This window comes from Haliotis rufescens, unplaced genomic scaffold, assembly GCF_023055435.1.
Source record: "Haliotis rufescens isolate VD_foot unplaced genomic scaffold, xgHalRufe1.0.p SCAF_8, whole genome shotgun sequence".
NCBI classification, from domain to species: Eukaryota; Metazoa; Mollusca; class Gastropoda; order Lepetellida; family Haliotidae; genus Haliotis; species Haliotis rufescens.
This window is the reverse complement of record NW_025964372.1, coordinates 49,709,111-49,731,955: the sequence shown is the minus strand read 5'-3', so window position 1 is coordinate 49,731,955 and position 22,845 is coordinate 49,709,111. Positions and strand designations below refer to the sequence as shown.

The 22,845-nt window shown below is 43.9% G+C and overlaps 1 protein-coding gene across 1 annotated transcript; it reads right to left on the bottom strand.

Annotated features, from left to right (window-relative positions):
- Positions 1 to 726: 726 nt before the first annotated feature.
- On the bottom strand, positions 727 to 22,076 carry LOC124152415. Its single transcript, XM_046525348.2, has 9 exons — positions 21,982 to 22,076; positions 13,192 to 13,384; positions 12,348 to 12,480; positions 11,994 to 12,101; positions 9,373 to 9,549; positions 6,634 to 6,794; positions 5,560 to 5,803; positions 3,130 to 3,226; positions 727 to 2,718 (listed from the first exon to the last, which is right to left on the bottom strand). The coding sequence occupies exons 1-9, from the start codon at positions 22,008 to 22,010 to the stop codon at positions 1,758 to 1,760; spliced, it is 2,103 nt and encodes a 700-aa protein (XP_046381304.1). The 5' UTR covers positions 22,011 to 22,076; the 3' UTR covers positions 727 to 1,757.
- Positions 22,077 to 22,845: the final 769 nt, after the last annotated feature.

Below are 22,845 nucleotides of genomic sequence, written 5' to 3'. Positions count from 1 at the left end.
GATATTGATGTGATTAGTTGATATGGATGGGATTAGCTGATACAAATGGGATGGCTGATATTGGTGGTAGATGGGGTTAGCTGATTTTGATGGGATTGGCTGATATAGATAGGATTCATCTAGACCAGGCACTGCAGAAAGAGTGGGACAGACGCCCTTAATTCGCCATTGGGAGATTCATATGCAGTATGGCTCGTCGGGTGAATGAAATGTTGGAAAAATCGTGGCGGTATTACGCACTACTCATCCAAAATCGTCAACTTTGAAATTTCCCATCTTTCCCTATCGTCCTTCAAAATCGTTGGCGGTCACAACATCTACTGTCATACTTTATCACCGGTTGTAATGTGTTCCCAATTCGTTCATTATTATCATACAACTATTACTAGAATATAAGACCTCTTCGAATTTGGAAACGTTTAAGATATTTCTGAGTATATACGAAACATACTCACCTCATGTTTTTTTCAATTCCTTTTCATGACTTGCAGCACATGTTCCAGTTTGTTTTGTGTTTTTAACACCGCACTCAGCAATGTTCCAGCTGCATGACCAGGGTCATGGTGACACCTCATTTAATTTAGTCAGGTATCATGACTGTCAGCATGCATAATGTACGGAGTTACGTCCCTTTGCCCGTCCAGGACAAGCAAATCGCGAGTGTGGCGAATCTCAAATCACAAGTAGGTAGTGGCAACGTCATAGTTACTACGAAAACACCATACATGTAAGTCATTATGTTTATTACAAAATATAATAGTAGAGGTGGTAGTAGTTGTTGTTGTACCCGTAGTAGTAGGAGATGTTGTAGTCGCAGAAATAGTAGACTTAGTAGTAATAGGACGAGAAAGAGGAGTAAAACTTATAGCATTTGGAGTAGTGGCTGGAGTAGTTGTAGTACCAGTAGCAGTTTGAGAAGAATATGTAGTAACAGCAGCAGCAGCAGCAGTAGAAGTTGTAGTAACAGTAGCAGTAGGAGTAGTTGTAGCAATAGTATTTGTAGTGGTGGGAGGAAGAATAGTAGTAGTTGTAGTAACAGTAGCAGTTTGAGAAGAATATGTAGTAACAGCAGCAGCAGCAGCAGTAGAAGTTGTAGTAACAGTAGCAGTAGGAGTAGTTGTAGCAATAGTATTTGTAGTGGTGGGAGGAAGAATAGTAGTAGTTGTAGTAACAGTAGCAGTTTGAGAAGAATATGTAGTAACAGCAGCAGCAGCAGTAGGAGTAGTAGGAGTAGTTGTGGCAATAGTAGTTGTAGGGGTGGGAGGAAGAATAGTGGTAGTTGTAGTAACAGTAGCAGTTTGAGAAGAATATGTAGTAACAGCAGCAGCAGTAGGAGTAGTAGGAGTAGTTGTGGCAATAGTATCTGTAGTGGTGGGAGGAAGAAGTGTAGAAGTTGTAGTAACTGTAGCAGTTGGAGTAGAATATGTAGTAACAGCAGCAGCAGTAGGGGTAGTAGTAGTTGTAACAGTAGCAGTAGTTGTAGTGGTAGGAGAAAGAAGTTACAGTAACAACAGCAGTTGACAAGAGGGTGGTTACAACGTTATAGTAATATATAAAACACGATGTATGCACGTCATTATGTGTATTACACAGTTAATGTGAAGCAACGCTTGTTTACGTAAACAACCAGCATTTGGAGAATGTCATGAAATAGGAAATAGAAGGCATGGCATCGGAAAGAGATCTGGATAGATAACCTCATTTGTTTAGTCACCGGATCTCTGTACAGGTATATCGAGTTGGTTCATCGTATCTCTTCACGAAGCAAGAACACAGAAGACGGATATGATTGTTATCAGAACAAAGTGATGATAACTATACTGAAATGAAAATGCACCCGTTGTAGGTTTCGTATCAGATTCAGTAGTAGGTGAAGTTGCAGGTTCAGTAGTAGGTGTAGTAGCAGGTTCAGTAGTAGGTGTTGTAGCAGGTGTAGCAGCGATCCCCAACTCGCAATTACAGGATTCAAAGTCCAAGAGAAACTCCAGAGTCTTGTAGTTTGATCTTTCATAGAGGTAGCGCCGTCCGTGTTCCCACTCCGCTCCCTGGAAGCACGGATGTTCCCTCGCAGCCCTGACAGCAGGCACGCACTCCTGGAGACAGTCGCCCGTAGCAGCACAACTGCCAGTGACGTTGATGAAGATGGTGTCGAGTGGGTTTCCAACCGATGGAACATATAAGCCTGCCCAGTCACAGGTGCTGTTGTCAGGCTTGGAGACTGCGTCGGGGGCTGTAGGGGGTGCTGAGGAGGGTGCAACGTCTTCACACTCACACGACCGTAACTTCATGAGAAACGTGACCGTGTCCGTGATCCTTAACAGTTTATAGATGTTATATTTCCGTATATCGCCCTGGAAACATTTGTGCTGCTTTGTTGTCTGAATGGCGTTGTAACATGCCGGCGAACACTTCTCAAACAAGTTGCAATTGGTGTCCACAAGGCCATACAGCTGCAATAATTCGGGGTCGGTTAAAATCGTCTTCCAAGCACAACCTTCGTACGTGTCCTCAATGCCAAGCATGCAGTACGGAATACTCTTGAAGTTGGTGAGGAATGGTCTGTTGGAGTTCTGTTGAGGGTAGTAGGTGATGAAACTGTAGCACATCTCGTCGGACGTCGCAGCACCGAACATTGTTGTCGTAGACTTCTTGGAGGATGCGAACTCACAATGCGTCCTCAGCTCGTCACCAGGTCGGATCTCAATGGGGTCACTGAATCTGTGCATAAAACATTTACAATCAACAATATCATTTATATTGTGATGAAATGGTGGTGAAAATTGTATGACTGGATCACTGGAGGTGTTCGCGAAAGCAGTGTTTGGTATTTATATTCATGTGTGCTATTAGCTTTATCCCAAACAGCGACTTACACTTACGGTCGACGCTTTAATATAAAAGTACAAGGTAATGTGAAGAAAGCCCCAAACAAACATTGGAGCCTTAACTTGCCATTAAAGGGGAAACCTCCTCTGAAACGAAGACCCGTTATTCCGGATAACTGTTAAACCGGACGAACTAATAGGCACTCTACAGTGTGCATTAAGGAGGTTTCATTTCACTGTGTTAACTTTTTTATACTAATTATCTGAAAGAGTTAAATTACTGGTCATACGTGTGATCACTTACTTGTGAAATAATGGATTGTCATAGTTATATTTAGGGTCACTTGCAACATCTCGGACTTTGACGCCATTCCTGTACAGCTCCAGAGATTGGGAGATTCCTGACGATTTACAAATTAGCACATAAATGAGTGAGTTGGCTTTAAAGCCATTTTGAACAGTGTATCAGATGTATTAGATATATATATGTTCGCCTGATGTGGAGGGAAATTCCGAAGTGATGCAGGTCTCAGACGTTTGCCACTTTGGTAAACCTCACGAGCACGGGTAGGGTGCTGACAAACCTAGAAACATAATCTGCTCGAACTGGGACTCGAACCCACGATCATAGGTTCCTTACACGCCAAAGGGCCGCAACTCTTCACAGCGAATTGCAGCACCTTAAACGACTGGGCCACCACCCCTGCCCCCTATGGAGGTACAATCAGAATGACAAACATCACAAATATTTATTAGTAGTTTCTGAAAGTACTACATAATATGTTCGTCAAAACAAATTACAAACAAATCTCTTGAAATATTTAAAACGTAGATTCAAGACACATAATTTGTATTCGAAACTAAGTCACAAGGACAAAACAAGCGTGAAGTCTTTGGTTATAGTGAGGGGATTAGTGATGCGGTATGGTGTAGCCTAATATATTCAGCAGGTTGAAAGAGAGTGAAGAGAGTTATCAGTGAAGATCGCGTTTATTCTGTTTATATGTCTACTTTACTTTTCAACATAACATTTGAACTACAGTAAACTACGGTTATAACGAACACGCTTATTACGAACTGACCGATATAACGAACGTATTTTTTAGTCCATTTGTTGTATATATGCTGTATATATGCTTATAACGAACTACGGTTATTACGAACTAAAATAAGTGGTCCCTTTGAGTTCGTTGTAACCGTAGTTTACTGTGCTTCAGTGATAGGCAGATATCTTTCATGTATTATTCAATCGGAAATCCCCAGAGAAAAGGATGCGTCCTTTGTTATGTTTTGTGGTAAAGTCCGCACCACTATTATGAGATCATGAAGTTCTATCGTGTATTTTCTTTGGTGACATGCTCTTTTCATTTTCTTAATAACAGCTTGTCTCTTAAGCTTCTCCATTTTCCCATTTTCTCTCACTACTTCTCTGGTTGACATCTCGAAAACAGATACAGTTATCAGTCTGTACCGGGGTATTGTGTTTTACAAGAGATGCTGTTCTTCATACGCGGGGGGCACGGTTGGCCCAGTCGTCTAAGGCGCCGCGATTCGCTGTGCAGAGTTGCGTCCCTTGGGCACGCCAGAAACCTATGATTGTGGGTTCGAATCCCGGTTCGCCCAGATTATGTTTCTAGGTTTGTCAGCACCATACCCGTGCTCGTGGGTTTCACCGAAGTGGTAAACGTCTGAGACCTGCATCACTTCGGGCTTTCCTCCCACATTAAGCTGACACGCCGTGATATAACTGGAATACTGTTAAAAGCGGCGTTAAACCCAACTCACTCACTCTTCATACGCGCATTGAAACCTCACATTACACAAACTGTTCTATTTACCCTCGTACTCCTTTTTTAATATGGAGGCTTTGTTATCAATATTTTTGTTACTATTATAACATTGTGTTTGTTGCTGATAACGTTATTTTTATGATGGTCATCGTTCTTATCACTATTATTACACTAGTGCTGTTGTTGTAAACATTATCATTATTAAGTCTATGAAAGGCATTTAGAAGTGATACACATAAGGAATTTACGGATGTCAACTTCTTTATTATGAGGAACACAACGTTTCGGAGTATATGCTTACTTCTTCATCAGGTGTTATTAACATCTAGTGACGTCATCCTATTGTTCTGTCGGGATTTTAAGTCTCCTAAAATCTCTTGTCATGTGAGTCCCCGGAATTTTATATATAAAATCCCAGATGGAAACGATATCTGCTTCAGTGGAAAATTTCGTCTACGCTGTCCATCGCGTCTTCTCTGAGTGCAGGACAGAATACAACTGAGAGAGCACGTGGTTAACTCCAGTCACTAGCACGTGCAAGTTGTGTTCGCGCGATGCTTTTTGCGACATGGCTTAACTTGTGGGTTGAAATTTATTTTGGGGATCATTTTAAGGTTCAAAATCGTTTTATAAGTAAGATAAAACATTTCCCCTCGGGTTGTTATATTTTTATTTGTTTTATTATTTAAAACCCTTTCCCTCGGAAAATCCCTCGGGATGCGGTTTTAAATATCATAACTACCCTCGGACGTGTTTTATCCTATACATAAAGGATATACTCCGAAACGTTGTGTTCCTCATTATAAAGAAGTTGACATCCATAAATTCTCTTCCTTATTATCATCATTGTTTATATTACTATTGGTGATGTAATTTTCATCCTTTTCTGAAGCATTAGTATTATCAGTATTACTATTTTCATTATTATATATAACAGCACATACCCAGGTAATGCATGTGGTTCAGGGTTGCTGTTACATAGATTGTCCCTGTGAAGGAACGGTTGGTACATGCACCGGGGATTCTGGCCAGGGTCTTCACACTAGGCTCTCCAGGTGGGATCAGCAGGTTCTCTTGACCAGTTGTCAGGATACCTGCATCATAAGTTCGCAGGACCGGGGTGAAGTAGATCGTCATTCCTGATTGGTCGAAATAGTCACTCCTCTTTTCGGGATTGTTCCAATGCAGCTGTGAAAAGTGTGAATGAGTTAGAAAGAATGACACTTGACTGGTCTCTGGTCTACCTGCACAAAAGCAGGCATTGGCCAAGTTCTTGTAGGCTGCGATTGGATGACACTGAACATGGCATTCATTGGTTCTCAGTGTCGAATCGTTTGTCAGTTGTTAAATAGTGAAGTGAAATAGTTTTGGCCAAAATTAATATCAGCAGAGCAGTTTATGCTTTATCGCCTCAAGGAAAGATCCATGTTTACTTACATTCCATAATTAAGTACGTTACGCATGCGCACCTTAACCGGATATGTCACAAAGCGCCAATCTCCCGGCACGAAACAGTTTACAATATGTGTTTTATGTTCTACCGATTTATGCTTCTCTAAAAGGTTGGGTCGAAATATAAATATGAATACATTTGTGTTGCACAATATTGTTTTCAATGTTTTTATAGGCAAGGATATATTACTTCTATTTGAAGTGAATTATTAGTATTTTTACGGTAACGGGTATATACGTTCCCTTCTGAGAAGGCTTTGTTCTTTCAATAGGAGGACTGCATTCGCCAGGGATTAACTTAATACATTTCATCAATTATTATTGAAAAGGTTTATAGTATCTGTTATTGTGTCTGAAATTTGTATTTTAGGTGATTGAAGTGGTTTCACTATGGTGGTAAACGACCTGGTCCACTTCCAGCTCTTCTCCCACGTTGACCTGGCACGCCGTGATTTAGCCGCAATGCTGTTCAAAGCAGCGTAATCTTAGCTCACTTACTCATTCAAGTATTGCATATAAATATCAGGAGGCCATCCTATCAATTGATGGCAGCAGCTGCAACTTACCTGAACAGCTAACCTCTTGAAGCCGTGTACCCCCATCCTGAATCCCACCGACTCGTGTATGCAGTCACCTGAACTGCCCAGTGTCCAGATACTTGTGACGGCCCGACAGCTCCCACCAGGAAGCATGCCGCAAGCAAAGGGGGCAAGGGATTCAGGTTCGTCTGAAAGAGGAGAAGACGGTCAAACCTCCTTCATCAAGAACCACCTGCATGGCCAGAGCGCCTGAACAGGAATGTCGGTGGTTTATTCACCCGGTCGCGTCATACCAACAGATGTTGAACAATTTAAAAAACTTTTGCGTGTGTCTGTGTGTCTGTGTGTGTGCGTGCGTGCGCGTGTGTATGTGTGTGTGCATGTGTCTGTCTGTATGTATGTGTGAATGTGTGTGTATGTGTCTGCCTGCCTGTGTGTGTGTGCCTGTGTGTGTATTTATGTGAATGTGTCTATCTATGTGTGTGTCTCTTTGAGTGGATATGTGTCTGTTTGTGTCTCTGTGAGTGTATGTGTGTGTCTGTGTGTTTGTATGTGAACGTGTGTGTATATGTGTGTGCTTATGTGTATGTGTGTGTGTCTGTGTGTATGTGTATGTGTGCGCACGTGTGTATGTATGTGTGTCTGTGTGTGTGTCTCTTTGTTTTTCTGTGTTTGTCTTTGTGTTTGTGTGTGTATCTGTGTATCTATTTGTGTGTGTCTTTGTGTGTTTCTGTGTGTGTCTCTCTGTGAGTGTATGTATGTGTGTCTCTGTGTGTCGCTATGTGTGTCTGTGTGTGTTTGTCTGTGTCTCTCTCTGCCTGTGCGTTCTCTGTGTGTTTCTCTTTGTGTATCTGAGTGTGTCTCTGTATGTGTCTCTCACTCTTTTATTGTGTGTGTGTCTTTCTATGTGTGTTCGGTGTATCTATATGTCTTCGTCTCTGTGTGTGTATGCGTGTGTATGTTTGTGTGTCTGTCTGTGTGTAGCTCTCTCTCTCTCTCTCTCTCTCTCTCTCTCTCTCTCTCTCTCTCTCTCTGTGTGTCTCTTTGTGTGTGCCTGTGTGTGTTTCCGTATATGTCTCTCACTCTGTGTGTGTGTCTTTCTATGTGTGTTCGGTGTATCTATATGTGTCTTCGTCTCTGTGTGTGTATGCGTGTGTATGTTTGTGTGTGTGTCTCTCTCTCTCGGTGTGTCTCTCTCTGTGTATCTGTGTCGCTATGAGTGTCTGTCTGTGTATGTGTGTGTGTCTGTGTATGTCTCGGTGTGTTCTCCGTGTGCGTCTTTGTGTGTGTCTCTGTATGTGTCTCTATTTCTGTGTTTGTGTATGTGTCCTCCGTGTGTGTCGGTTTGTCTGTGTGCGTGTCTGTGTGTGTCTCTCTCTTTGTGTTTGTGTGTGTGTTCTGTGTGTGTTTCTGTATGTGTCTCTCTGTGTGTGCCTCTCTCTGTGTTTGTGTGTGTCTGTGTGTGGTCTGTGTGTCTATCTGTGTACACATGTGTATGTAAGTGTGTCAGTGTGTGTGTGTATGTGTATGTCTGCGTGTTTGTGTGTCCGTGTTCGTGTCGTTACGTGTTTCTGTGTGTTAATGTGTGTTTGTGTGTATGTGTGTGTTCTCTGTTTTTCTGTGTGTGTATGTATGTATGTGTCTGTAAAAGTGTGTATGTGTCTGCCTGTGTGCGTGTGCGTGTGAGTGTATTTCTGTGTCTGTCTATGCACTTGTGTCTATGTGAGTGTGTGTGTGCAAATGTGTATGTATGTGTTTCTGTGTGTGTGTTTGTGTGCTTGTCTCTGTGTGCCTTTTTGTGTGTTTCTGGGTGTGTCTCTCAGTGTTTTTGTGTCTGTCTGTCTGTGTGTGTTAAGTGTGTCTGTCTGTGTGTGTTCTGTGTGTGTCTGTGTGTGAACATTTGTATGTAAGTGTGTCAGTGTGTGTATGGGTGTGTCTGCGTGTTTGTGTCAGTGTGTGCACGTGTGTATCTATGTATGTCTGTGTCTCTCTGTGTGTGTCTGTTTGTGTGTCTGTGTGTGTGTGTCTGTGTGTTTCTCTATGTGTCTATGTGTGTGTATCTCTCTATGTGTTTGTGAGTGTGTCTGTGTGTGTATTCTGTGTGTATGTATTTGAACACAAGTGTATGTGTGTCAGTGTGTGTATGGGTGTGTCTGAGTGTCTATGTATGTATCTTAATGTGTTTTATGTGTGTGTGTCTCTCTGTGTGTCTCTGTGTCTGTGTCTGTGTCTCTGTGTGTTGATGTGTGTGTGTGTCTGTGTGATTCCCTGTGAGTGTGTTTCTGCGTGTTGATGTGTGTGTTGATGTGTGTGTTGATGTGTGTGTTTCTGTGTGTTGATGTGTGTGTTGATGTGTGTGTTGATGTGTGTGTTGATGTGTGTTGATGCGTGTGTGTTTCCCTCTGTGTGTGTGTGTTTCCCTCTGTGTGCGTGTGCGTGTGTGCGTGTGTGTGTGTGTGTGTGTGTGTGTGTGTGTGTTTCCCTCTGTGTGCGTGTGTGCGTGTGCGTGCGTGTGTGTCTGCGTGTGCGTGTGTGCGGGTGCGTGTGTGTGTGTGTGTGTGTGTGTGTGTGTGTGTGTGTGTGTGATCGGAGTGGATGCAGCAGTTGGTAAACGTGAACTGGGGGGCTATCTTTCAAGGCATCTCCACATGCTATAGTTATAGTTATTTGGGCAAGGTTAGGTTGCTGGGATCTGTCAAACCCGCATTGTCACGGGGAGAATGTCTACAGTTTTCACTCTGATTACCTGGTTTACTTTATTGTTACCTTCAGTGCAGCCGAAGATGACGGCGTGGTGCATGATGTTGACGTTGTCGATGATGGGCTTGCTGGCAATGATGTGGTAGTCGGTGTCGTTGGGGATGGAGAAAATTTGACACATGTAGGTTGTTTCAGCTGGTGGTACGGCAGTCCTGGGTATCTTCAAATCCATGTTTCGCACGTCTAGATGGAAATTGTTGTTAATGTTACACAGTGTGTTTCGAAATGTTGAACTATCTGTAACCGGGTGCCCGGATGTACAGTTGGGTGAGGAGAGGTATTTGTAACCGGGTACTCAAATGTACAAGTGAGTAAGGGGAGGTATCTGTAACCGGGTGCACGGATGTACAAGTGAGTAAGGGGGGGTATCTGTAACCGGGTACTCAGATGTACAAGTGAGTAAGGGGAGGTATCTGTAACCGGGTACTCAGATGTACAAGTGAGTAAGGGGAGGTATCTGTAACCGGGTACTCAGATGTACAAGTGAGTAAGGGGAGGTATCTGTAACCGGGTACTCAGATGTACAAGTGAGTAAGGGGAGGTATCTGTAACCGGGTACTCAGATGTACAAGTGAGTAAGGGGAGGTATCTGTAACCGGGTACTCAGATGTACAAGTGAGTAAGGGGAGGTATCTGTAACCGGGTACTCAGATGTACAAGTGAGTAAGGGGAGGTATCTGTAATCGGGTACTCAGATGTACAAGTGAGTAAGGGGAGGTATCTGTAACCGGGTACTCAGATGTACAAGTGAGTAAGAGGAGGTATCTGTAACCGGGTACTCAGATGTACAAGTGAGTAAGGGGAGGTATCTGTAACCGGGTACTCAGATGTACAAGTGAGTAAGGGGAGGTATCTGTAACCGGGTACTCAGATGTACAAGTGAGTAAGGGGAGGTATCTGTAACCGGGTACTCAGATGTACAAGTCAGTAAGGGGAGGTATCTGTAACCGGGTACTCAGATGTACAAGTGAGTAGGGGAGGTTTCTGTAACCGGGTGCTCGGATGTACAAGTGAGTAAGGGGATGTATATGTAACCGGGTGCAGGGATGTACAAGTGAGTAAGGGGAGGTATCTGTAACCGGGTGCTCGGATGTACAAGTGAGTAAGGGGAGGTATCTGTAACCGGGTACTCAGATGTACAAGTGAGTAAGGGGAGGTATCTGTAACCGGGTACTCAGATGTACAAGTGAGTAAGGGGAGGTATCTGTAACCGGGTACTCAGATGTACAAGTGAGTAAGGGGAGGTATCTGTAACCGGGTACTCAGATGTACAAGTCAGTAAGGGGAGGTATCTGTAACCGGGTGCTCGGATGTACAAGTGAGTAAGGGGAGGTATCTGTAACCGGGTGCCCGGATGTACAAGTGAGTAAGGGGAGGTATCTGTAACCGGGTGCTCGGATGTACAAGTGAGTAAGAGGAGGTATCTGTAACCGGGTACTCAGATGTACAAGTGAGTAAGGGGAGGTATCTGTAACCGGGTACTCAGATGTACAAGTGAGTAAGGGGAGGTATCTGTAACCGGGTACTCAGATGTACAAGTGAGTAAGGGGAGGTATCTGTAACCGGGTACTCAGATGTACAAGTGAGTAAGGGGAGGTATCTGTAACCGGGTACTCAGATGTACAATTCAGTAAGGGGAGGTATCTCTAACCGGGTACTCAGATGTACAAGTGAGTAAGGGGAGGTATCTGTAACCGGGTGCTCGGATGTACAAGTGAGTAAGGGGAGGTATCTGTAACCGGGTGCTCGGATGTACAAGTGAGTAAGGGGAGGTATCTGTAACCGGGTGCACGGATGTACAAGTGAGTAAGGGGAGGTATCTGTAACCGGGTACTCAGATGTACAAGTGAGTAAGGGGAGGTATCTGTAACCGGGTACTCAGATGTACAAGTGAGTAAGGGGAGGTATCTGTAACCGGGTTCACGGGTGTACAAGTCAGTAATGGGGGGTATCTGTAACCGGGTGCTCGGATGCACGAGATTGGGACTTGAAAAAAATAATTATGCTTCAGGTTGTTAATAAAAGAAAATGCTTTCCGCAAAAAATCACATTGCTACAAGGTGTATTTCTTAATCAAAAATTCGGGGCTCACCGTTTTAGATATCTGATTTGATAGCTGTAGCTGAAAAAATATCTGATCTCAAAACAAAATACCAGGCAATATTAGTTAACAGTTGTGAGCCTCAAGCGTTTTACCGAAATAAAACGATGGTGCACGACTTTTGTGAAACCAACGAGAACAGGTATGGAACTGACTGACTAGGTATACCAGTGTGTGTTGGAGTGTTGATAAGAATCAACGAAAGCAGATCTTGGTTGGACCAAGGTACATAACCCTGTAGAACACTCCGCTCAGTGATGCGGTTGTAAACTACGAATATCATAATCTGGGTTAAAGAAATATAGCTGCCATCGATGAAGCAACAACACCTCTCTGTGGAATAGGGTCCACAGTCAGTCTCAAGCATGTTATATTATGGGTAAAAATAATCATCGCATCAACTTAACAACAAATGGGTGGCATGGACATTACTTATTCCTTCCAGAGTGGGTGGGCATATACTCGAGCGGGTATCCACACACAAGTATGACTTGATTCCCCGCCATACAGTGGGAAGGATACGTACTGACGTCATTGATGCCGTTGCAGGTGAAGTCCGAAGACTGACAGGCCGTCAGTACCCAACTCTCGTCTCTGGCCAGACACTTGGGGTCGTTCCAGGGGTCACACACACCTGGGGTACGGAGATTTGAAACAACTTAATTGTGTACTTAATATGTTTCATAATGTTTTCATTTTTCGAAATTTTGGGGGAAATTTAACATCGAATCACACCCTTTTCTCAATACTTATGCTATTTGTGTTAAGTAGTATTCGGGATTCAGGGGTGAGCAATGAGAGTTACAAATTGGATAGTGTTCGGGATTCAAGGTAGGTTTCAACCCCCTTAACTAGGTCATGTGACACATCTCACACTCACCTGGGTGGGATAGCGTTGAACCGGTGGGGTTTGTCATTCCCTGAGACCAGGTACAGTTGGGGTCGCCCAGTTCCTGACCATTGGTCAATCCGTCACTGTCCGAATCTTTCTCACACAACGCTCTTGTCCATTCCTGGGGTGAAAAAAACGTTTTTACTGGGTGTTTTATTGCTTGGATTACAAATGAACCCATCCAAAATTGACGCTCAGTTCTTATAATTTCATAATTTGTAGTTTATTGGTCTCGCCGAATAATATCGTAACAAGGTTTGCTTAAATTTAAAGTTCTCTGGTCTCGCGGATGAACATTGCAACAAGGTTATTTTGTCGCTATTTGCCGGGTCTCGGTCACATCCGTTTCCCCACTCAGTTACGCAACGAAAAATAGTTCTATGAATATATACCACATAATCTGAAATTATGTCAACATCAGCATAATTGTATTCTCTGAACACATTGACAAACGATATTTGGGATTAATAAAATCTTTAAAATAGGTAACAGGAAAGTAAAAAAAAAATATAAACCTGACTCGACGCACCGAGACGAGGTCAACCATCAAATGTGGATGTATATATGACGTCACATTAGTTTGTAAAGCGGTGCATTTCGAGTCGAACGGGAGCATGAGGATGGAATTTATACTTGAGAATGAAGTTTATGGAACAGTTGTGACTATCATACATGCCTTAGGGGCCGTCAATTTAATATCATCCCCCACCCACCCATTATCCCCTCACCCGTCCATCATCCCCACCCACCCACCCCAACCAGCCCAACCCAACCCAACCCAACCCCATCCCCAATATCAAATGGTCGGACTTTATCCACAACTTGCACTCACCCTGCCACTGTCTGCAAAATCCTGTCCGAAGGTGTTCCTGACCCCGCCCCCTGCCATCAGCTTGTGCCCCACCCCTGCCCACGTCTCCCCGGGCTTGCAGGGGCTGGGGACATTGTGACCGTTGGGTATTTTATCTCGGTAGGGAGCGTACCCTGAGCCCGTGTGCAGCAGCGTCACGAAGAATAGTGCCCATCTGAAAACAGGAAACACAGTAAAATGTATATCATGTATAGCTAGGTCAATCATATATCGTCAGTCATGGGACACCTGTTGGGACACCTGTTGTTAAATATCGACCTATGGTTAAGCATAGCCAGTGAATAAGGTGGCAGATTTGTTCAAATCAAGATTTAGCCTGGTAAGCCATCGTTTGAATTCAATATTTGAGGTGGACTTTAGATCTACGAAACAGAGGGAGAGATCCATGACAGAGAGGGAGGGACCTGTGATAGAGAGGTAGAGATCTGTGATAGAGAGGGAGAGATCTGTGATACAGAGGGAGAGATCCGTGCTGGAGAGGGAGAGACCCGTGATAGAGAGGTAGAGATCCGTGGTAGAGAGGGAGAGATCCATGATAGAGAGGGAGAGATCTGTGATAGAGAGGTAGAGATCTGTGATAGAGAGGGAGAGATCTGTGATAGAGAGGGAGAGATCTGTGATAGAGAAGGTGGGATCCGTTATAGAGAGGGAGAGATCTGTGATAGAGAGGGAGAGACCCGTGATAGAGAGGGAGAGATCTGTGATAGAGAGGGAGAGATATGTGATAGAGAAGGAGAGATCTGTGATAGAGAGGGAGAGATCTGTGAAAGAGAGGGAGAGACCCGTGATAGAGAGTTAGAGATCCGTGATAGAGAGGGAGAGATCTGTGATAGAGAAGGTGGGATCCGTTATAGAGAGGGAGAGATCTGTGATAGAGAGGGAGAGACCCGTGATAGAGAGGGAGAGATCTGTGATAGAGAAGGAGAGATCTGTGATAGAGAGGGAGAGATCTGTGATAGAGAGGGAGAGACCCGTGATAGAGAGTTAGAGATCCGTGATAGAGAAGGAGAGATCCGTGCTAGAGAGGGAGAGATCTGTGATAGAGAGGTAGAGATCTGTGATAGAGAGGGAGAGATCCGTGATAGAGAGGGAGAGATCCGTGATAGAGAGGGAGAGATCCGTGATAGAGAGGGAGGGATCCGTGATAGAGAGGGAGAGATCCGTGATAGAGCGGGAGAGATCCGAGATAGAGAGAGATATATTCGTGATAGAGACGGAGAGATCCGTGATGGAGAGGGAGAGATCTGTTATAGAGAGGGAGAGATCCGTGATAGAGAGGGCGGGATCCATGATAAAGAGGGAGAGATCCGTGATAGAGAGAGATATATTCGTGATAGAGAGGGAGAGATTTGTGATAGAGAGAGATATATTCGTGATAGAGAGGGAGAGATCTGTGATAGAGAGGGAGATCTGTTATAGAGAGGGAGAGATCCGTGATAGAGAGGGAGAGATCCGTGATAGAGAGCCGGGATCTATGATAAAGAGGGAGAGATCCGTGATAGAGAGGGAGAGTTCTGTGATAGAGAGGGAGAGATCCGTGATAGAGAGGGAGAGATCTGTGATAGAGAGGGAGAGATCCGTGATAGAGAGGGAGAGATCTGTGATAGAGAGGGAGAGATCCGTGATAGAGAGGGAGAGATCTGTGATAGAGAGGGAGAGACCCATGATACAGAGGGAGAGATCCGTGATAGAGAGGGAGAGATCTGTGATAGAGAGAGAGATCCGTGATAGAGAGGGAGAGATCCGTGATAGAGAGGGAGAGATCCGTGATAGAGAGGGAGAGATCCGTGATAGAGAGTGAGTGAGTGAGTGAGTATGGTTTTACGCCGCTTTTAGCAATATTCCAGCAATATCACGGCGGGGGACACCAGAAATGGGCTTCACACATTGTACCCATGTCGGGAATCGAACCCGGGTCTTCGGCTGGACGAGCGAACGCTTTAACCACCAGGCTACCCGACCGCCCCTCCGTGATAGAGAGGGAGAGATCCATGATAAAGAGGGAGAGATCCGTGATAGAGAGGGAGAGATTTGTGATAGAGAGGGAGAGACCCATGATACAGAGGGAGAGATCTGTGATAAAGAGGGAGAGATCCGTGATAGAGAGGGAGAGATCCGTGATAGAGAGGGAGAGATCTGTGATAGAGAGGGAGAGACCCATGATACAGAGGGAGAGATCCGTGATAGAGAGGGAGAGATCTGTGATAGAGAGAAAATCCGTGATAGAGAGGGAGAGATCCGTGATAGAGAGTGAGTGAGTGAGTGAGTATGGTTTTACGCCGCTTTTAGCAATATTCCAGCAATATCACGGCGGGGGACACCAGAAATGGGCTTCACACATTGTACCCATGTCGGGAATCGAACCCGGTTCTTCGGCGTGACGAGCGAACGCTTTAACCACCAGGCTACCCGACCGCCCCTCCGTGATTGAGAGGGAGAGATCCATGATAAAGAGGGAGAGATCCGTGATAGAGAGGGAGAGATCTGTGATAGAGAGGGAGAGACCCATGATACAGAGGGAGAGATCTGTGATAGAGAGGGAGAGATCTGTGATAGAGAGAGAGAGATCCGTGATAGAGAGGGAGAGATCCGTGATAGAGAGGGAGAGATCCGTGATAGAGAGGGAGAGATCTGTGACAGAGAGGGAGTGATCCGTGATAGAGAGGGAGAGATCCGTGATAGAGAGGTAGAGATATGTGATAGAGAGGGAGTGATCCGTGATAGAGAGGGAGAGATCTGTGATAGAGAGGTAGAGATCTGTGATAGAGAGGGAGAGATCTGTGAAAGAGAGGGAGAGACCCGTGATAGAGAGGGAGAGATCTGTGATAGAGAGGTAGAGATCTGTGATAGAGAGGGAGAGATCTGTGATAGAGAGGGAGAGATCCGTGATAAAGAGGGAGAGATCTGTGATAGAGAGGGAGAGATCTGTGATAGAGAGGGAGAGATCTGTGATAGAGAGGTAGAGATATGTGATAGAAAGGGAGAGATCCGTGATGAAGAGCGATAGTGGTTGATAATGCCTTGGCCATGACGACGCAAAAACGGTAGAACAACAGGGCCGATGATCTCGTCGCGGTAGCGCTGTCCATTGAGATTTATCTACCACTTTCAAATGGGTCCTCTGTCTCGCTGTAATCCCACCCAAACCATAACGCTGCCGCCCCCAAACCGATCTTCTTCCACGACACAATGATTGACGTAACGTTCACCTCGACGTCGGTACACTCGAATCCGTTCATCGCTGTGGCTGAGGTGAAAACGAGACTCGTCAGTAAATAGAACGTGTCCCCACTGCATGGCCGTCCAGCGTAGACGCTGTCTGCACAACTATAGACGTGCTTGAGGCTGGTTTCCTGTCAAAATGGGACGTCTGGCGGGTCTTCTGACGACAATCCCTTCACATCTGAGGCGGCGACATACGGTTTATGAAGATATTCGTCGAAGGCCAGGGATGCTTCTTGCAGTTACTTCTGGCTGGAATCGATTTCGTATGTATGTTGTTCGAATCCAGTTGTCTTGTCGATTATTGGTTATGCGTGGCCTGCCACTCCCAGGATGGTCTCTGACTGCATTCGTCTGTTGCTAACGTTAAATTAAAGACGTTAAATTGTCTTGCAACATCACGTTGACTCGATCCTGCTGCATACCAATGGCCATCTTCCCGAGGCAAGAGAGTTAACTGACTATAAAAGTCCAGTTTCCACCCTCGCCGAACTTGAGTGGAATTCCTGGGCTCGATCGTAGCGCCACCAGTGGCTTTTACGAGTTATGTCCATTCTATGCCTCTCCCATATGGACCAATCAGATTCCACCTCTCGTATCACATGCATTTGCTTTAAAAAAATGGTGGCGCTCAGTCAAGACGATCTGATCGACCATCAGGATCTATTTTGTGATAAAACGGTTCTTACTTCGCGAAGTACATCACAAATCACGTGAGCACCTTGATTAAAAATATGAAAAGATTTGGAAATTATCTGTTGACAACAAGTTGGCGATGCACATGCTTTGCAAATCCTGCAATCGACCGAACTCTGCGTGACAGTTTACGAACCGGATTTCGATTTCGGTGCGCGATATTGATTGGACTATGCATAGACTCGTTAGCCCAACCAAAATGTAACTCCATAATCCCAGCCTAGTTCGGCAAGTGTGGAAACTGGACTTGTAAAGTCAGTTAACGCTCGTGCCTCGGGAAGATGACCAATGCCTCGCAGACGCTCATTTTCGGACAGGCGTGGCATTTCGTAATGTTGAATAATTGCGTAATTTTGTTGTTTTTCTGAGTGGTTGTTGTCAGCACGATGCTAAACAATGTATATGGAATCCCGTTAACGCACATGTTTTTATACCCATTCTAGGGTAGTGAAAGGCATGGGGCTTGCATAAAAGTCAACTTTTGCATGGAATGCATGCTTTTCTGTTGCAGTTGCGTTTTTGTGACTTGATTCTATACATGTACTACAATATTGAAAACCAAACCTTACTTGTTTGAAAAATACACTGAAATATTGGTGTCACAGGAACTTTTGTTGTTGAGTATAGTAATAATGATACAATGTACAGTGAGAAGTCAGAGTGACAAGCAGTTTTTTCATCTATTGTCCGGGTAGGGATATGTGTGTGTCACTGAACGTTTGTTGTGGAATGCGCTGAAGATAGTCACAGTCTAAGCTGGGGTCGAGGACGAGGAGGCTGTCACAGGTCACTAACTTTGTAAGGCCATACTATAAGAGCCGAGGACTGTTTGCATAGTTCGTTGTAACAAGACTCTTTTCAACTAACCTTGTAAAGAATATGACGGGCATATAAAGTGGGGGCATAGATGGGTCGATTTCAGAACTCGTCAAAAATTCAAAACAACACGTGACAGATAATTAATCCTTCATGTCAGTTTTCACATTTAAGGTGAAGGAAGCGTTTGGCCTCAAACATTATTTATTTTAAAAATCACGAATCTGCGCTTCTTCTTATATGGACACCGATTTTCTTGACCGAAGAAAATGCATGTGATAGATACCTTTTAGTCGAAGTTGATTTCTATTTTTGTGTTCACAGGTAAAGACTTAATAAATAGTCCATTATTATATAATATCATTCACTAATATATTTCACGATATTTGTTTACGAATATGGCCGCAGTGGTGCTTATTAATTTTGTTGTTCCTTAAATGTCGGCAATGACAAAGTCATTCCTAAACTCTCGGCAGGGTTTATAAAGGTTGCTTCATCTGAAAAGTCAAAGATGACGCAATTAGACGTAGACTCCCAACAGGGTGTTCGTTATGATCAAGATTATGTTCCAGACGTGTCCCCCAACCGGGAGTGAAGTGTGTGAGTGAGTGAGTATGGTTTTACGCCGCTTTTAGCAATATTCCAGCAATATCACGGCGGGGGACACCAGAAATGGGCTTCACACATTGTACCATGTCGGGAATCGAACCCGGGTCTTCGGCGTGTCGAGCGAACGCTTTAACCACAAGGCTACCCGACCGCCCCGGATGTGAAGTGATGTGACAACAGGTGCTGGCTGACCAGACTGTTTGACCACTCCTCATATTGATAGATGATACATAAACTAGGGCGCAAGTTTACGACCTGTGGCTACACTGTTTTACGGAAAAGGATGCCAATGCCCACTACAATGCAATTTGGTGAGCGGTTTGGGGTTAACGTCGCCATTGACGTTGCTCCAGTCGCGACCTGTGAGACTCCAGCTGCAGGTGACACACGTCGAGGGTGTTTAACACATTGGCACAAGTTGAGTATGGTGATGACAAAGGGTCAACAGCGGACCTTGAATTCGAGCCATTGATCTTCGGATCCTGCCACAACCAAGAGGCGTCATGTGATAAAGATAAGGAATTGAAGACTTCGAGAAAGGCATATGCAAATGTACTGAACTGTAATTTTTAGCTCTGATACGAATGAGTACAGTAAACTACGGTTATAACGAACTCAAAGGGACTACTAATTTTAGTTCGTTATAACCGTAATTCGTTATAAGCGTATATACAGCAAAACTACAGTATATAGTCGGGACTAAAAAGTTAGTTCGTTATATCCGTTAGTTCGTTATAAGCGTGTTCGTTATAACCGTAGTTTACTGTATATCTTAATTACAGTAAACTACGGTTATAACGAACACGCTTATAACGAACTGACGGATATAACGAACTACTTTTTTGGTCCCGATAATTAGCTGTATTATGCTGTATATATGCTTATAACGAACTACGGTTATAACGAACTAAAATTAGTAGTCCCTTTGAGTTCGTTATAACCGTACTTTACTGTACAGACAATTCTGATGCAGGTATGACTTCCCGTTGAAGTAGTGAACTTGGTCTATATTTCTTATATATACTTTTTCGTTGAGTGGGCAAGAGGCTTTAGTACCCAGAGAGCTTAACAGAAGATGCGAGGGATTCCATGTCGTACAGACGCATCACACAAGCAGGATGATATTAATTGTACCGTGGTGTGCTCAATAACAGATTATGTAAGTATCCTGAACTTCATGACCTTTTATCAGGCTCTCTAAATGGCTTTGGAAGAGGACCGTCATCAGTAGAACATATATCAACCCTGACATCGATACTCGTAATAGAGATTTGGAAAAATAACAAGTAATCGACCTTCATTGCCTTTATAGACGCGACCAGTCTATTGGTTGATGCATGTAATCGTATTCCAATTAGATAGATCGATGATCATAATGTTAATCACTGGATTGTCTGGTCCAGACGCGATTATTAGCTCACCGTCGTCATACAGCTTGAATATTGATGATTGCGGCAGAAAACAACAACAAAAATGATATGGCTGAAATCCTGTTCAACGTTAACCGCGTCCACTCCGGTCGACCCACTGGTACATACAATAGCGCTCCTGGTTATACAATAGCGGTACACAACAAACTAACATAACAAACAAACTAAATTTGTAAAAATCAGCTAAAGTTGTAAATATTTCATTCAAACAGAGATATTGAAATAGATTAGTTGGAGAAAACACATTAGATCTCAGGGGGCGGTAGGGTAGCCTAGTGGTTAAAGCGTTCGCTCGCCACGCCAAAGACCCGGGTTCGATTCCCGACATGGGTACAATGTGTGAAGCCCATTTCTGGTGTCCCCCGCCGTGATATTGCTGGAATATTGCTAAAAGCGGCGTAAAACCATACTCACTCACTCATTAGATCTCACATTCCATCTCTGCCGTATCAAACTTGTTCCATGAACAACAATATTGAAATTGATTTGTAGGAGTAATATGCGTTGTTCTAATCATTCCATCTCTGCTATTAGAAACTTGTTCCATATCAAATATCTCAAATTCATACAACAATGCTCAACATCTGATAACTTTGTAAGTCGACGATTTAAAATAACTGTAAATACTATAATTACTGATGTCTGGATTGATAACATTCCCCCAACAACTGACCATAACGAAACTAACTGCCTCTTCAAGTACTTTGTAGGGCACATATATACACTGTGCATATTTTAAAGTACAGTAAAGTACGGTTATAACGAACTCAAAGGGACCACTAATTTTAGTTCGTTATAACCGTAGTTCGTTATAAGCATATATACAGCATAATACAGCTAATTATCGGGACCAAAAAAGTAGTTCGTTACATCCGTCAGTTCGTTATAAGCGTGTTCGTTATAACCGTAGTTTACTGTATTGGATGATATCCGATTATTAAACATGGGAATCAACATACACCGAGATGGTTTGAAACAACGAATACAAAGCATTCTTTAAAAGCAGCAGTCTCATTCACATAACGCGTATCGTGAAAATCAGCCGGTAACTTTACCGCCTTTGTTATCCGCAAGGCCCTAAATATAATTCATATCATTAGAGGTTATGGTCCTGGCATACCCTTTCATTGTAATGTAATTGAAGAATGACTTGTAGTTTTTATTGTTGTACAGTAAACTACGGTTATAACGAACTCAAAGGGACCACTAATTTTAGTTCGTAATAACCGTAGTTCGTTCGTTATAAGCATGTATACAGCATATATGCAACAAATGCCGAGACTAAAAAATAAATTCGTTATATCGGTCAGTTCGTTATAAGAGTGTTCGCTATAAACGTAGTTAACTGTAAATAGTTATTCTCTGTCATCCCGGCTAGATGTCACGTTATGTATGATAAAATAATCATAATCATTACTTGGTTTGTTTGTTTGTTTGTTTGTTTGTTTGTTTAATGCCGCACACAGCCAAACTGTTGAAGTTTTACACATGAATAAATGTTTGTTTCGACATACTCCCACTTTACATCATGCGTAAAGACAGAACAGTTATTATGAGCAATTCCACAGCCGTAGGATACGATGATCAGCATTCATCAAAGCATGACCACGTGACCATCCTATCCAGTTGACCCCTAGGCCTCTTATGACAAGAAAACGACTAATTAGACCCAGACCCCACCATACATGTAGTCGATACGCACGTTCAAAAAGCAAAGGTTCATATGACGTCGTATGTTCAGTAAGAACGAGCTCCCTTCTATGTTTGTTCAATAGATGCTGATTATTGATCAACCGTAACTAACTATAGCACATGTGCTTGGTGAACCCGCGGCGTATTATCCACACAATGCAACCACAATGTAAAAAGTTCTGTCGTGCTGATCCAGTGATAGAATCAGTTTACACATTTATCACATTTACGCGTTAAACTGTGAACAGTAAAACAGTAAAGGTAACACATATCAGTCGGAACCTACCTGTACGAGGTGACAGCCATCGCCAACATGTTGTAGGTCCTCAGCTTCAACCAGTTCTAATGATCCGCGACAATGGGCCCGAGACAGTATGTAAAGAAACGCAGTCACGCGGCTCGTGATACCACGTGATCGAAGGCTATATTAAAAACCTCAGTGACTGTCTTTTTTCACATTTCGGAACTCCAGATTTGAAAGCGAGGCTCGGAGGGCATGAGTTGCAGGCAGGATCGTATGTTTTTTTAAACTATATATTTATATACCCCAGGTATCTAGGTGCTAGTATCTGCATAAATGCGGTTTAATTTGTTCCCTGACCAGTGGATCTGTTTGCATTCCAGTTATCATGTTACAAACCAAGCTGCCGGGGGGCGCTAGAAGGTTCCTACATCCACCTCACATATTGGATACCCCCCCCCCCCCCCCCCCTTGAGGGCGCTAGAAGGTTTCTACATCCACCTCACATATTGGATACCCATTCCCCACCCCCACCCCTTGAGGGCGCTAGAAGGTTCCTACATCCACCTCACATATTGGATACCCCCCAACCCCCACCCCTTGAGGGCGCTAGAAGGTTCCTACAACCGCCTCACATATTGGATACCCCCCCCCCCCCCCCCTTGAGGGCGCTACAAGGTTTCTACATCCACCTCACATATTGGATACCCCCCCCCACCCCCCACCCCCTTGAGGGCGCTAGAAGGTTCCTACATCCACCTCACATATTGGATACCCACCCCCACCCCCCCCCCCCCTTGAGGGCGCTAGAAGGTTCCTACATCCACCTCACATATTGGATACCCACCCCCACACCCCCCCCCTTGAGGGCGCTAGAAGGTTCCTACATCCACCTCACATATTGGATAC